The sequence below is a fragment of the Cetorhinus maximus genome, chromosome 6, assembly GCF_964194155.1.
Source record: "Cetorhinus maximus chromosome 6, sCetMax3.hap1.1, whole genome shotgun sequence".
NCBI classification, from domain to species: Eukaryota; Metazoa; Chordata; class Chondrichthyes; order Lamniformes; family Cetorhinidae; genus Cetorhinus; species Cetorhinus maximus.
Window position 1 is genome coordinate 17,031,720 of NC_135884.1, and position 16,099 is coordinate 17,047,818.

At 45.5% G+C, this 16,099-nt stretch overlaps 1 protein-coding gene across 4 annotated transcripts in view; it reads right to left on the bottom strand.

Annotated features, from left to right (window-relative positions):
- The window catches only part of LOC144681572 (plexin-B1-like), a 225,187-nt gene that overhangs the window by 46,878 nt on the left and 162,210 nt on the right, over positions 1–16,099 (bottom strand). For 2 of the 4 annotated variants that reach the window (XM_078543272.1, XM_078543273.1), the window contains exons 11-15: positions 12,736–13,665; positions 11,445–11,573; positions 7,047–7,169; positions 2,066–2,159; positions 171–337 (exon numbers count right to left, since the gene is read on the bottom strand). In XM_078543272.1, the coding sequence (XP_078399398.1) occupies positions 171–337; positions 2,066–2,159; positions 7,047–7,169; positions 11,445–11,573; positions 12,736–13,665 (1,443 nt within the window). The remainder of the gene's footprint in view (positions 1–170; positions 338–2,065; positions 2,160–7,046; positions 7,170–11,444; positions 11,574–12,735; positions 13,666–16,099) is intronic. The other 2 variants (XM_078543274.1, XM_078543275.1) reach the window with 2 other exon arrangements.

Consider the following 16,099-nt stretch of genomic DNA (forward strand, 5'->3'; position numbering starts at 1 on the left):
CCTGCCATCCTCACCTGGTTTGGCCCACAGCAACGTGGTTGACTTTTAAAACTGTCCTCTGAACGAGGGCAATAAGTGCTGGCCTAGCCAGCGATGCCCACACCCCATGAACAAATAAAAAGTGAGTTCCGGTTACTTTCTATCTCCTGCATTTTCGAACAGTAACTCACCGAGTGAATCACAGGCGCCGGGCAGGTCTGCTCCACTCCGTCCACACACGACTTTTCGTACACACAGCTGGGCTCTCCTCCCCCACACCAAACACAGGCATACTTGGTGTCTGCAGTCTGACAGCGGCTGCAGTCTGTTCGACCCACGGAACAGTTATACAGAGTAACTGTGCAGAGGCAGCAAGAGTCCATTAATCATTTTCACACGCTTGCTCCGAAGAATCAGAGAGCTCATTCCCCAATATTGGAGATAACGGCCACTTTTAGCTCTGACCGTTCAACATTGACTACACTTCAAAACGTACGCTATAAAGCCTTCCGGACCATCCGGAGGCTGTGAGAGATGCTGTTCAAATGCAAGTTATTTTGTTCAAGACGAAAGAATTAAAAAAAATATATATATATTTTGTCTGAATTTTAGTTTCCCGTGAACCTAACGGTTTTGGAGAACAGAGTTAGAAAATTACACCATTCAGCACAGTTGTTGTAGCTTAATCAAACTTAACCACAATTACAGAGGAACTATATATTCTAAATAGTGTGATTATTTCCTTCACATGAAGTGTGGCAGTGGGGGAGAGGGCAGAGTTCAAATTAATAAAAAATTGCTCTCATAGTCCTGTTGGAAATGTAACCTCTGAAAGAGTGAAATGTACATACATTAGATAAATACTAATACACACGGAATAACAGGGCAAGTGATAAAGAACCCACAAGATGGCGCCATTATATTCCCTATGTTTATAATAAATGAATAAACCGAGATTTCTATTTGAAAACAGAATGTATTCATAACTAGAACCCATTTGCACACCTACATATAGAAAAAACATACACATCAGACACATTTACAAACAACTCCCTGATATATTATCCCAAACCAATCCTCCTTTCTCTATAACCCAGGGGTGGGGAACCTCCAGCCCGGGGACCCAATCCGGCCCGCGGGGAGATTTCTAAATCTGCCCGCCTCCTCACCTCCCCGGCCAGCCACCTTCTGATGCCTCAGCCTCGGCCGCAGTCACCCGAGGCCCAGGCTGTGGTCAGAGAGCGAGGCCAGAGTTCCAGGAGCACAGGGCAGGGGCGGGAAGCTGCCGAGCGGGTAGCCAATTGTGAGTGACCCGGGGTGGGGCAGAAAGGGAGCAGGGCGCCCAGGGTGGAGTGGGAAAGAGAGAGAGAGAGAGAGAATGGCAAAGGAGAGCAAGCAATAAGTTGAGCTGAATTTGAGGAGCGCTGCGATTGAGACACAGAAGCTGTGCGGAAAAGCAAGCTCTGCCATCACATTAAAGCAGCGGGCAAGTTGAAAGTTTCTGCATTCTCTCTTAGAAAAAAGATAAATTAAGTTTATTTTTGCGTGTGTGTGTGTGGCCCACGACTGCCTTTGTCTGTGTGTCAGTGGCCCTTGGTAAGAAAACACTTCCCCACCCCTGTTATAAGATGTTCACTGGAGAAGATAAATGCAGGGCTGGGGGAGAAGGCACTAAAGGGTCTTTACTTCTACAGTTCTCAAGCACAGGTAAAATTAGCCATTTTGAGGTCACTGGAGCATTCCTGATATTTTGCAAAATTTTTATGCAAACGTTACAATGTTGTTAAATTAATCATTGCAGTAAATAGTGCAAGTGATTTCAATCAACATTGCAACACACTGGAAAATATACTCGGGATTTACCGCATACACTGTTGCAGCACAAGGGCTGTTACTATAGCTCGTCAGTACCAGTCAGCTGTACTAATTATACAGTGGCAGCAGGAGAAATGTCAGAAATACATACACCGGATTCTACAGCATATGTGAAGACTTTTGGCATTATGACAGGACAAAGAGAGAACAAGCTGAGGAAACGCTTCCATTTCCTCTCATAACTTCTTCAGCAAAGGGTGAAAGTACTTACTGTGCAAATCCTGTACGCTGTCCACTCTATAGTTGGGCCGCCGCTGGACATATACTGTTGCGTTATACTCTTGCTGCAGTGTGGAGTAGGTATACTGTAAAGGCAGAGATAGAAGGATGACAGACCAAAGATATATAGTAAACATCCACATGCCCGAATCAAACTTCAAAGTCAAATCTGCTTGCGGACATGCATAATTCATTGTACTCAAGCTATGCAAGGAAAATGCAAACTTGCTGAAAGGGAGGTGGAGGCAGGTTTGATTGAGGTATTCAAAAGGGAATTGGATTTGCTACCTGAAAAGAGAGAATGTGCAAGGTTATGGGTTATGGGGTTTAGGCAGGGGAGTGGGATTAGGTGGAATGCTCTTTCAGAGAGCCAGGGCAGACCCAATGGACCGAATGGCCTCCTTCTGCACTGTAAAGATTCTGTAAAACACTTATGCTTTAGTTTGCCCCAATCGTTGGCAGACCCAGACAATATATGGGTCAGCCCTGTGCTCCTGATATGCAGCTTAGGCCTAGAGGGAGAGCACAGGGTATGACATTATCAACCTTTCCCCAGTGCACATTCCCTTCAAGGGTAAGAGGAATAAAGTGAGGCAAAAAATACTGTAGGTGATGCAGTGCTGATATAAAAACAGAAAGTGATGGGAACACACAGCGGGTCCACCAACAGCTGAAAAGGGAAAAAACAAATTCATGTTTAGGGCCTCCAATGTGTCAGAACAATTCTGCTTTCTAGTCACTCCCTGATTCTTGACCCTGCAGACGGTGACATATTGGCAGTCAATTCCCAACAACGGCTGTCAGAAACCTAAGGATTTGATCATAATACACGATATAGCATTGATCATGATCAAAATATTAACAGGAAAGATGTGTATTATATTGAAATTGATAAGCGTTTTGTTAGCCTGCCCTCTCCGCTGCTCAAGTTCAAATAAAGTTAGCTCGATGCAGTTGAGCACATGATGAGTTTGCTCAGTGTGATACAGGACAGAAAGGGGCTGGGATGGAATTCCTTTTTACATCTCGTTTGAGAAATCAAAGGCTGAGGAACATTGTGACACATTTTTGGAGCTCCTAAAGTTGATTTTGAGGAGGTTTTGAGCAATTTGAAAGATTACTCCGTGCGTGTGTGTTGTGTTCAGGTACAGAGTGAGTCAGCACGGTATGTAATTGGAAAAAAATGATGGCACTGAGAGCATATTGGGGGGGCAATGGAGGGGGTGGGATTCAACCCTTAACAAAGAGGACTGATAAAACAGGAACTGAAGGTACAGTAAGTGTTCTCCACACCATGATTGGGCCAGATGCTTTTGAAGTGGTGTCTAAACAATGTTGCCAGCGAGATCCCCAATACTATGGGCTGTTCTGTAATGAATGAGATTCTGGGGTCATATTATGGCACAATTAAGAATGAGGCTGCACTGAGAGCTGTATTCCATGAAAGGAAGCTGAAGGGAGACTGTTGCAAATTACAGCATTGAATTAAAGAACCTCTCTCATCACTGTGGGTATGGCACGAATTTAGAAATCAACCTCAGCGACATGTTTGTAAAAAGTCTGAAGAACATTAAAATCCAGGCCAAGCTTTGGAGTAAAGGCAATAAGCTGATGTGGAAGGAGGCCAGCGATGAGGCCACAGGCATGAAAAAAGGCAGAAAGAGATAGTTGCAAATTGCAAATGAGTTCATTTCCTGAGCGTGCAGGGGAGTCCATCGGATTTCAACGATTTCCAGGCCACAGCAGCCAAGGTCACAGGCCCGGAGTCAGAAATTCAGATGCTAACTTGTTGCCATGGTAGCCAGCTACCATCTCAATGCTCCCCAGTTCCAAGCACTATGCCTGTGGGAAAGTTGGTCAAATCCAGATGGCATGCAGGAGTAGAGGAAGCCATAATGCTCCAGATTGCTGTAAAGCCCCAGGTTGAGATTGTGCTGGCTCTCAAGCTAGCTCGGGGGCCTGGAAATCCTCGAATGCGCATGTGATAGATGCGGAAACAGAAGTTGATGTTACCCAGCAGGAAATCAAATGTGGTTCTCAGTCAAGAGAGCAAGAAAACAGCACATAGAAGATGAGAGTAATAGGCTGAAGGTATAAATCCAGCTCGCACAGTAAAATGAAAGTCAGAGATTCACAGCTTGCTTTCATCATTGATCAGCTGCAGCAATGTCTGTTATTTTGGAAGGAGAGTATAAGAAGTCCCTAAATCTCATTCCTCAGGGATGCAGGATTGTCGTATGAGGAGAGATTGGGCCGTCTAGGCCTGTATTCACTGGAGTTTAGAAGAATGAAAGGGGATATCATTGAAATGTATAAAATTCTGACAGGGCTGGACAGGCTGGATGCAGGAATGATGTTTCCCCTGGCTGGGGGTTGGGGGGCGTCAAAAACAAGGGATCACAATCTCAGGGTACGGTGTAGGCCATTTAGTACTGAGATGGGAAATTTCTTCACCCAGAGGGTGGTGAACCTGTGGAATTCTCTACCACAGGAGGCTGTGGAGGCCAAGTCACTGAATTTATTTAAGGAGGAAATAGATTTCTCGACTCTAAAGGCATTAAGGGGTATGGGGAAAGAGCGGGAGTACGGCGTTGAGATAGAGGATCGGCCATCATCATATTGAATGGTGGAGCAGGCTTGAAGGGCTGAAAGACCTACTCCTGTTTTTGTTTTTCTATGTTTCTATCCTGCCATAGTTTAGAGAGAGATTGTTGGAAGAACTTCATCAAGAGCACATAGGGATAGTTCATATGAAAGCAGTAGCAAGAAGCTTATGTTTGGTATTCAAAGGTAGATAGAAATATTGAAGAGTTGGTGAAAGGTTGTGAAGGGTGCCTCAGAATGAGAAATGATCCAACCAAGGTTAATTTCATTCCATGGTCAAACATGAGAAAACCGTGGGAACGGGTACATGTCAATTTCTTTATAGTGGAAGGGACAGACTACCTTGTTTTGGTCGATAGCTAAAACAAATGGATAAATGTTGAGCCTAGGGCCAATAGCACAAGTGCCAAAACTATGAAGGTTTTGAGAAGCTGGTTTGCAGTTTATGGGTTGGCAAAGATGTTGGTGTCAGATAATGGTCCGCAGTTTATGACAGAAGAGTTTGAAGAATTTCTGAAAAACAATGGAGTTGAATACCCTCTAATACCACCATTTCACCCAGAATCGAATGGTGCTGCAGAAAGTAGTGTACAGATTGTGAAGAGGTCTTTGCAAAGAATATTTTCTAGGTGACAAGCTGGGCAGTCATTTCCATGCTTCTCTTAGACACAGGCTAGACAATTTTCAGTTCTCTTCGAGAATAACCCTACATTCTACAACAGGTTGCTCACCTTACGAGTTAGTGTTTAAACATGCTCCTGGAACAAGGTTTAGTTTGCTTAAGCCTGATGTCAGCAGCAAAGTAGGAGAAAAGCAAGGCAAAATGAAGATGAGTCATGATACACCAAGCATGAAACTTAGAAGTGTTGGTCAGAAGTTATGTAAAAAACCACTGAGATGATGAGGAGAAGTATGTGACTGGAGTTGTAAAGAGACCAGGGGCATTCATATATCTAGTGAAGATTGTAGACAGACTCCATCAGCGTCATGTAGATCATTAACTTGAAAGAGGAAATCTGACAAAGAGAGAGCATGATAAGCCTATAGTCTAAATCCCTCCTACAGCCCCAAGTGAAAGTCAGAAAGAAACTGAAAATTTGCCAATATCGCAGAATCCACTGGCAGAGCAAAGTGAGTCAAGGTCTTTGATTAAGGCAAATTGATCAATGTTACATTATCAACAATTAATTGTAGTTGGTAGTTAAAGTCAAAGTTTAGGTTTGACACAATCAGAGATGTTGAGAGAGCAGAGTCAAGCTATGGAAATAGAAGAAGATAACCAGACAGAAAGAGAAAGGAAGACAGATAGACTAATTGAAAATATATAGGAAGAAAGGAGGGGGAAATTGGTCTTTTCATTATTTTTGTGAAATTATACTTTTGTGAAAGATGTACAATATTAAGGAAAAATAATTTTTAACATGCAATTTACTCTGGAAATATTGGTCATATATTTTAGTTATCACTACAGTAACAAATTTGCAACCCAAGGTGTTAAATTTCAGGTATTGTTGATGTTGGTTTAGTCAGATTATGTCTGGGAAATTTTGTGCATGTTATCACTTATATTTTAATGTATAGGGTTTTTTTTAAGTGGAGTAGGAGTGTAATATATTGTAATATCTGAGCATTTTGTTATAGTGCCCTCTCTGTTGGGGAGGTGCAAATAAAGTTAGTTCAATAATGGTTGCCTGCAGCTGAGCACATGGTGAATCTTACTCAGTACAATAGTATGCAAAAGTGGAAAGAACTCAAAAGGGGTGTCCACCATCAACTTCTCAAGAATAACTCTGGGGTGCCTTGGGACATTTTCTATGTTAAAGTTAATGCAAGTTATTGGTGTTGCCCACATATCCCTTTATTCAGTTGACTCAAAAATCAATCCAATTTTCTTTCAATGGCTTAACAGAGTCTGTATCTTCTGCTCTTGATGGCCGTTGCTTCCTGAGTTGAGTGAATTCTGAATAATACATTAAGGTATTGCAGGTTCCTCTTGGCTCTAGATAACCAGGCATGCCACTGTCTGCAGTGTGGCTCTACCTGGTCAAGCAGCAGGAAGCTAACTAGTGTTATTAAGACTCTGTGCTGATGAGCTGCTAAGGTTTAGCTAGTTTAGCTCCAGCAGTGCCCCCATTGCACACTTGGTGATCCTTCAGCATTGGCTCTTTTCAACCTGAACTTTCTGGGCTTGGGTTAATGGGTTGGAGGAGAAAGTTTACTCCATATCAGATAAAAGGAACCTACTGATGTGAGCTTCTCTGTTTTTTGGCTTGGACATCCTTAACCATGGTGACAGGTTCAAATACTTACTTCAGCAGCCTATTACCTGACCATTTCACAGGGTTCTTGCTAATATCTTTGCTCCTTACCTGGTGTACCTGACAAGTAATGAAGTAAAACATGGGATCGTTGTTATCCCCTTCAACAAACGCCTCCACCACCACCATCCGACCCTCAATAACAAACACACATTCATAATCCCCTTCAGGGTCCTGCCGGGAGAACAGAATTACAGGAGGTTACAAAGACACAGCCCAGCTGAATCAGAAATCTGAGAACTCCTTTTAAACCAAACAGGAACACTTAACATGTGTAACACTTAAAATAAATGCATCTTCTGTTTACTGTTTTGCTACATGTGGAAGACTGAGGAAATCCTCCAGCCCTGCAGTGCTTCTATTTTAAAGGGGAGGGATACACAATGATGCATAAAGATCCTTCAGCCGCCATAAACTAAAGACAATTTCATACGGGTCCTTTAAATTTGGATTCCAGAAGCCCAGTATCCAGGAGCCAGGCCCTTGGCGTCTGAGCTTTTAAATCCTTTTGCATGTTAGGGTGGCAGACTCAATGACCCAAGTTTTATCTGGGATTAAAGGATTTAAGAGCAGAAATGACAGGAGCTGGCAACTAGATGCGAGGCTCCTGGAATTAGAATCAAAGGACGACCAACATGAAAGGCCCATAATTCGACAAGAACATTCAAAACTTTAGTTACTCTGTATTTTTACAAAAGGATCGATGTACACATATCTGCTACCACTTTGGGCTCCCGAATTACTAAAAATATTAAGGAGTACACAAACTGCCAAGGTATTAATGCTCCATGTCTATGTGGTTTCCACTAAGGGCAACATTTTGTTCCACTTGTATCAGACTAACAATGTCACCTCAGTGTCATTCTCAATAACTGTCGCTCACTTCCCCTCCTCCCCGGCCCCATTTCACCATTAAAAAAAAAGCAGCAAGATACACATCCTTTTGTTTCTCCTAATTCTTGTAACATTCTGATGGAAACTCCAGGGAAATGCCAATCAGTGCCAAGTTTTGTTCTAGTCACTGCTCCTCCGCAGTTTCCAGCACTGCAATGCACAGATTGCAAACATCGCTGTATTGTGACAGGTTGTTTTGTTGCACAGGATGAAACAATTTCACAAAGCAGAATTCTTTTGTAAAATTAATTAAACTTACATCCTGAAGGCCAACATTCCAAAAAAGAAGAAAACTTGAGTGATGCAGCTTTTATTAAATCTCTCTCGCAAGTTGAAAAGACAGCATTCTAAGCCACTGCACGACTTAGCCTTGCATCAGGGAGATAAGCCCCTTATCAATTCTATCTGAGTTGGTTTGATTGGAACCACGATCTTGTCCCGTTGCTAATGTGTTATTGAGGTTACAATGTACACCCAAGGATGTTTTACACTACGCTTGGCAGAGAACAGACTGTAAAGATAAGTGACTGTGCTGCATAATGTGCTGGAACTTGGCCCTTTTCTCTCTTGCACCCAAATTCCTGCACACTCAAGGTGGTTTTATGCTGAAAGTCACCGTAGTCCCAGAGGACCATAGGCTGCTCTCTCATCAGAGAGAGACGACGACTGGCGGTGAGTTTAACCTGAGGGTCACCGCATCTCAGGCGAGGGGCGAGGTTGAGAAGGTGGGGTGACTTCATGGATGACTTCAGCCTGTACGGGAATTGAACCCACACTGTTGGTGACACATTGCATCACAAACCAGCTGTCCAGCCAAATGAGCTAACCGACTCCCGGTTGAAATGATTTCATACTAATATGTTGATGGCAGGCACATATTGTCACTGTCAATTGTATGCTTCGGTATAAAGCTGCTGCCCTCCATGAATCCAATGGCATCAAGGACACATGTTTCTGGGTCTCCGCAAGCAACAGGTCTTTAGGTACTGAGTGACTTCAGGGCACCAGCTAAAACTTAGACGCCTGGACCTTGTGATCCTAATAGTGGTGAACACTGAGGTGTTTGCCATATTGATGGCCACAACGGCACTGCAACTTCTGGCAAGTTGCAGTGTTCTGCTGGGACCTGTCGTTCAGGGGCGTGGGCTGAGTTTTCTGCAGTTACACAACTTTCATGTGGATTTTTTTTTTTAGGGCTATTGCCAGAGAATGTTAAAACACTTCAGCTCCTCTCCTCAACCCCACCCCGCTGGGGGTGACGAAAGGGGGAAAGGGGGCAGGGGGAAACAGAGGAGCCAGGGTTGTGGAGGTGGGGGGATGGGGGGGTGGTTGGCAGGCGGAGTTGGGTTCGTGGAGGGAGGTGGCGGGCGGAGCCGGGATCATGGGGGTGTGGGCAGGCGGAGCCAGGTGCAGCTGGGGTCGTGGAGGGGGGCGCTGGGCGGAGCTGGGTTCATGGGGACGTGGGCAGGCGGAGCTGGGGTCACAAAGGGGGCTGGGGGTGGGCAGAGCATTAGAGCATGTGGTCATGGAGGGGGGCGGCGGGAGGAGCATGGGGTCGTGGAGGGGGGTGGGGGCGGGCGGAGCATGGGGTCGTGGAGGGGGGTGGGGGCGGGCGGAGCATGGGGTCGTGGAGGGGGGTGGGGGCGGGCGGAGAATGGGGTCGTGGAGGGGGGTGGGGGCGGGCGGAGCATGGGGTCGTGGAGGGGGGTGGGGGCGGGCGGAGCCGGGGTCGCGGGGGTGGGCGGGCGGAGCCGGGGTCGCGGGGGTGGGCGGGCGGAGCCGGGGTCGCGGGGGTGGGCGGGCGGAGCCGGGGTCGCGGGGGTGGGCGGGCGGAGCCGGGGTCGCGGGGGTGGGCGGGCGGAGCCGGGGTCATGGTGGGCTGGCAGGGGGGAGAAGTGGTAGGGTGGCCCAATCTAGGCTCTTTGGGGTTGGGGTGGGGGAGGCTGATGTGTGGAGCCGGGGATGAGGAGGTGTCGGTTGTTGGGTGGCAGGGAATCCAGAGTTGGGGCAATGGGAGATGGAGCCGGTTGGGGAGGGGTGAGGGAGAACTGTCATTAAAACTTATACCTTGCCACCATTAAATAAGAAATTCCAAGGAGTCAAGAGACACTTAGACCTCAAGGAGTGTGTCTTCAGCTCATGGCATCTAAAGCGAGGGTATTTTTGCTGGCAATGCCCCTCATCACGAGGCTTTTGTACAGATTATGTCATTGGGCGCTCGCTGCTGCCGGGTCAGCAAGTTCTTGCTGCAGCTCATAACCAAGATAGGGTGGTACTTTTTCCACAGAGTCAGCGGTGAACGCCTCCACTTTGCCGCTGATTGCAAGATCCGGGCCAGATTTGGGTTTGTGCCCATTTAGCAGCGCAAGTCATGGGCCAGCATCTGGAGTGGCAGCAGGAAGAGCAGTAAATGGAGCAGAGCGGGACACAGAGGCTGTGAATCTCTGGTTAAGCTCTGACCCCAAAGACCACCCTGGATATAATGTAAAACTGAACGGCTGGAAGCTACACTTTCCACCAGTGTTGGGTTCAGTCCATCCCTGTGCCAATCAGTAGTGCCCCTATGGCCTGTCACTGTGCCAACCATTAGTATTTCACTTACAGCTTGTTCTCAGATAGATGGTCCAAACCATGGAATTGCTCAGCCCTTTAGCAACAGGCGCTGTGGCAGGTGTCACCTAGAACCATCAAAAAGTTACGGTGCAGAAAGAGGCCATTCAGCCCATCACAACTACGCCGGCCGAAAAGTGGAAAAAAGAAACTAGCCGCTTATTTTTAATCCCACATTCCGGCACCTGGTCCGTAGCCTTGCAGGTTACAGCACTTCAGATGCAGATCCAGGGACCTTTTAAGGTGAGTCGAGCATTTCAGCCTCAACCACCAACTTAGGCAGTGACTTCTGCTTCTCACCTTGGCTTTCGCCACAGTTTACTGCAACAGTCGAGATTAAAAAGAAAATAATCCAAATGAGAACAAGAAATCCCCACAGAAAATGCTGGGCTTGCAAGGAATCCGGGAAGAGAAAAGATAGACCATGATTTTGCGTGGAGAACTTTCATCTAAACTGGGTAAGGAGGATAGGTAGCTCCCATGATAATTACACCGAAAACAAAGGGAAGGGTGAATAATGGGTAAAAGGTTAGTAGCCTGGAATTAGATTTTTGCATAATGGGTTATTAAAATCCATTCGAAGCTTCTCTGTGTAGCGACATGACCCACGACCTTTACCGCTTCGTTTTGATGAGTCCCATAATAGAGCTCATCTACTTCCCATTCCAAGAGGTGTCAGCTGTGGCTCAGTTCATAGCACCCTCGCCTTTGAATCAGAGGGTTGTGGGTTCATGTCCCACTCCTGGAAACCAAGAACTGTGAATGTACTCAAAAGAGTTACATTCTGTGACTGTTGATAACTCGAAAGAGTTACTTCCCATTCCAACAAAACCATCTCCACCCAAAATGTTACCCCCACGTTTTCTACTTTCAGCTACAGAGAGACCAGCAGCATATTTCACATTCATATTTCACCTTACCCAGCGTAACCTCAGACATGCTGACCTGAAAGAAGTGGAGGTTTTGTCCTGCCAGTGTTATTTTCCGCTCCGTGCTGACGGGCAGAAGGGACGAGCCTTGAACATTATCGACACAGGGGCAGGCCACAGGACCCTTATTCATCCCTTCGTAGCTCTGTACAGAAATCATACACACAGGCTCACTAGACAGAAGCAGACATGAGCTAACCAGCAAAACTATGACACGCTGCCCCATCTGCTCCAGCGCCAACCACTCAAAAATCAACCTGCTCATCACCTGAAAATGTCTCTAGCCTTAGAAGATGATCACCAGCCCCTGTGGAACATTTCCATTCAATATTACACCTTAAGGTTTCCCTACCGTAGCCGTGAATAAGATGAACATGATCAGTTTATCAGACAAATGCCTACAAATGCAACATTTAAAAAAAAACTATTGCAAATAATTAATGACAGTGGAGAGAATTTGCTAGTAACATTGATTGGAAATTGTTCACGGAGTTTAGCTGTTTGATCTTAAAATGGGTAACATTTCAGTTTTATGATGATCTTTTTTCCAATCTCGCCCCTTCAGGCATAAGCCTGGCTGTGGTGCCTGGTCTTCTTGAGCAGCAACACAGCCTGGGCCTTGGGCAGGACCTCATCCTGGGCTACAGTGACCCCCCTCCCACCAGCTTGTTAAGCTCCTCATCATTGCGGATGGCGGGGGATGATGCGGGTCTTCTTGTTGCCCCGGGCCGCGTTGCCGGCCAGCTCGAGGATCTCAGGTGCTCGAGGACAGCGGCCAGGTAGATCTGGCCCCAACATGCTCCGCACAGTGACCCTTGTGCAGTTGCTGGTGGAAAAGGCCAACAGGAAACTGGAGGCCGGCTCTGGAGGTGTGAGTCTTGGCCTTGGCGCGGCCTTTGCCTCCGCTTTTACCATGACCAGACATCTTTCAGGGTGAGATGATGAATTGATCCATTCACTTTGGCAACCAAAACATGCATTAGAACAAACACTTTGTCCAGCACATTTGTGATGTCACTCCCCTGACTGTAGCATGTCACAACCTTTTCAAACCTTCAGCATTTTATTATAAAATTTATTACTTTAAATCATTTAGATTGAACGGCCATACAGCTATTCATGATGTCACAAGTTTTTAGTTATTACAATAACATGAAGAAAATATTATTCAGAGGCATTTTAGCTGAAGAAAAATAGAGTAACATTTTAGTGATCTTTCTAAGGCTCCGGTACTTAGAGCCTAACACAGATACTGCTTTCCGAGACCATTCAAAAGGTTGGCCATTAAGAAACAAAGTTAAACTCACCTGTATAGAGAAGGACGGAGAGCCAGGATCAAACTGGTAGTCGACCTCAGTGTCAAGCAGGTGAAGAAAGGCAGGAGAAGGGTTCTCAACATCGCCATCACCTGACAGCAGCACAGCAGCAGCCGAAAACACTGCTGTGTCGTTCTCAACCTGCACAGGGTCTACCCAAGTATCTGGCCCCTTCCACTCACCAACTTCCTTCACAGGCCAATCAGAAGGTGGGACAGGAGGAACCCAGGTGGCAGGGATATCAGGTCTGGGATCAGTCGGTACGGCCAATCGAGTGGAAGGGGGCTCCGTGGGATCTGCAAGGGGAACAGTTGTGGCAACAGGAATAGTGTCTTGGTCCGTACTGCTCAAAGGAGAGGCTGGGGTGGTTGTAATGACAGCCTCGATGGTCTGAGAGGTGGGAGGGACAACTGTTGTCTGCGGGCTCGTGTGCGATGAAGCTGCAAATGTAGTGGGTGGCGATGTCAATGCAACTGTGGTTAAGACGTCCCCGACCAGGCTGGTGGTAGGTGCTGCATAGTCAGTGGTGGTCACGTCAGTGGGGCTTGTCTCAGCTGCAGTCGTTGTCGCCATGGACGAGCTGGCTGTAGTTAGTTGTGTAGTTGGCACAGCTGTCACCTCCACAGTGGTGGGCACTGTTGTTGGAGCTGATGTGGTGGGCACAGTGGTTGACAGGCTAGTCAGAGTGGCCGTAGCATCGGTCGACACCACTACAGTGGTGGACACAGTGGTTGGTGGTGTAGTAGGTGCTGTAGTCCTGGTTGTTCGGGTGGCAGCTGTGCTGGACAGGGTTGGAGGGATGGTTGTAGCTCTTGTTGTAGGGGCAGCGGTGGTGGGGCGGAGGGTGGTTGGGAGCACAGTAGTGTCGACACGGAATGGTTTTGTCAGGAGTGTAGGAGGAGCCACATAGGGTAGCACAAACTGCCAGGGAATGATTGCCATTAAATCAAATCAGGAAAGATAGAAAGGGTGGAAAAGAAAGGAATGGAGGGAGACACACAGACAAAGGGAAGAGGCATAGCAAGAGACAGAGACAGAAAATAATTCATTAATTTTGATTTTGGAATCAATTTTAAAACAAACTTTTTTTTTCAAAAAATCACTCTGAATTACTGCAGCAAAGCTGTTCTTTGCAATCCCTCATTAAAGGAACTGTAGGCTTTAATTTAGGCCTAAGGCTTTTTGAATTATAGGAGTTGCTGAAATGTTTACCACCAGCATTCTTCAGCAGTCACTTATTTATGCCTGCAACTTTATAAATTATGATTTGAAAAGGTATATTTAATGTAATTTAGAAGGATATTATTATATATGTGACTGGTGCTATACTCTAAGTGTCAGGATAGTTGAGCATGGAATCTTCATTGTTTCCTAGCAATGCTACGGAGAGATGTGGTTTGTAATAGTTTCCTTTCTCAAGGATTTCTGAAATCAAATTCATTTTTAAGTGACACTATTCGGAGAGTCATTGGACATCAAGCAACTCAGTTTCAGTAGTTTTGGTTATAGCGTACAGCTCCTTTAATACAGAGAATAGCTCATAAATGCAAGATCAGACACATTTAACATGACAGCAGTTCACCCAAGGAAGTGATTGATTTGTTTTTGGAGATAGTGATTACAGCTTTGCAGGAAAGAATTGCCTATATGAAGTGATTGAGGATACTCTTACTTCAAGTTGCAAAATAACTCAGAGGAAAGATTATACCAACTGTGGTAAAACACCAAGAATTTCACTAAAAACCTGCTCTTTCTCTGCCAATGAAAAACATAATACTTTTGATACCAATGAGCTGATGTATTCTCAATTCTTCCTTTAACAGTCTCCTGTATACCTTAATTATATATCCTCTCATACACTATTCACATCATTATTCTCTAAGAATGTTTCAATTCTGCCCTCTCTAAAATTAGCATCTACCTGCTACCTTCGGAGATGCAAGTTCATGTCTTTTTAATACTTAATATCACTCCCTTGCCTCACCGCTACTTCATTCTTTTAAAGTGGCATGATTGTCAAGATAAACGGTGGGCAGTTGTACGTCATTTTTACTCTGATATTATGTACAAGAGTTGTTGAGGCTTTATTGTGTGATCACACCATGATGTTGCATGTTCACAAACATAGCAAAGAGTGAAGTGAAACATTTGCTGGTACACGAAGGCAATGGCTCTTTAAATATGCTTCCGAACTCTGGCAGGTTCACAATACCCACTGACCATGTTTCTAGATTCTTCTTTCATAAATTGTTCAAGTTACCTAAACAAAAAAGGTCCAGCTGTTGGGCCTGTGGCTTGTTTAGACATTAAGCTGTATTATCGGGAACAGTTCAGGCAGACACCTATCATGCTAATGTACTTTTGATGTTCCACACAGTACCACTACAGAAATATAATGGCATCAATATGCTGCAAGTACATCATTATGGACTGTTTACAAGCCCAGCAACAATGAAAGCATTTCAAGACCTTGAAAGGATGGGGTAGGCACTTTGAAGGTGGTTACAGTTACAAACTCCAGCACTGTTTCCCGTTACTATTTTATACAATTAACTTCAGTCAGCATCCTGTTCAATGGATAGCAGGAAGCCCATCATCCTCACACTGCTAGTTAACCTTTGGTCCTCACTGGATGATGGATGAGCTCCCGCGTTGCTGAGTCACTCAGTGCGACCACCCAGAAGCACCAACTGGCATCCTGCCATCAGGCAACAAAGCAGACACCATGTAATGTGGGCACTACACAGTATCTTAAACAAGAGGCACCTGCTAATGTGCACAGAGTGCAGCACATGGATAAACAGGGACCTATTAATCAGCAGGACTCTGGGGTTTTTCAGCTCCGAGTACTCAGCACTATGCAGTCATTGAGACGCACCAACAGGCTCCGATGTCCAAATATCCCGAGCAGGTCTGCAAACAGTTCTCAAACGTTCGCTGGTAAGGTTTGAAACAAAATTCTAATTTACAAAGCCCAGTTCCGACAAACTAAGGAAGACGAGGCAGCCATACTGCCCTTCAAGCCTGTTCTGCCCTTCAGTTAGAACATGGCTGATTTGTGTCTTAATATCCTTGCCCAACAAATATCCACCAATCTGAATTTTGAAAGTTTCAGCTGCTCCAGCCTCAGCAGCTATTGAGGGGAGAGGGTTCCAGATTTCTACCACCCCTTATGTGGGAAGTGCTTCTTGACATCACCCCCGAAAGGCCTCCTTTTAAGGTTACGCCTCCATGTTTTGGACTCTTCCACTGGAAGAAATCGTTTCTCTCTATCTACCCTATCAAATCCTTTAATCATCTTAAATACCTCAATTAGATCAGCCCATAATCTTTTAAACTTAAGAAAAAAACAAGC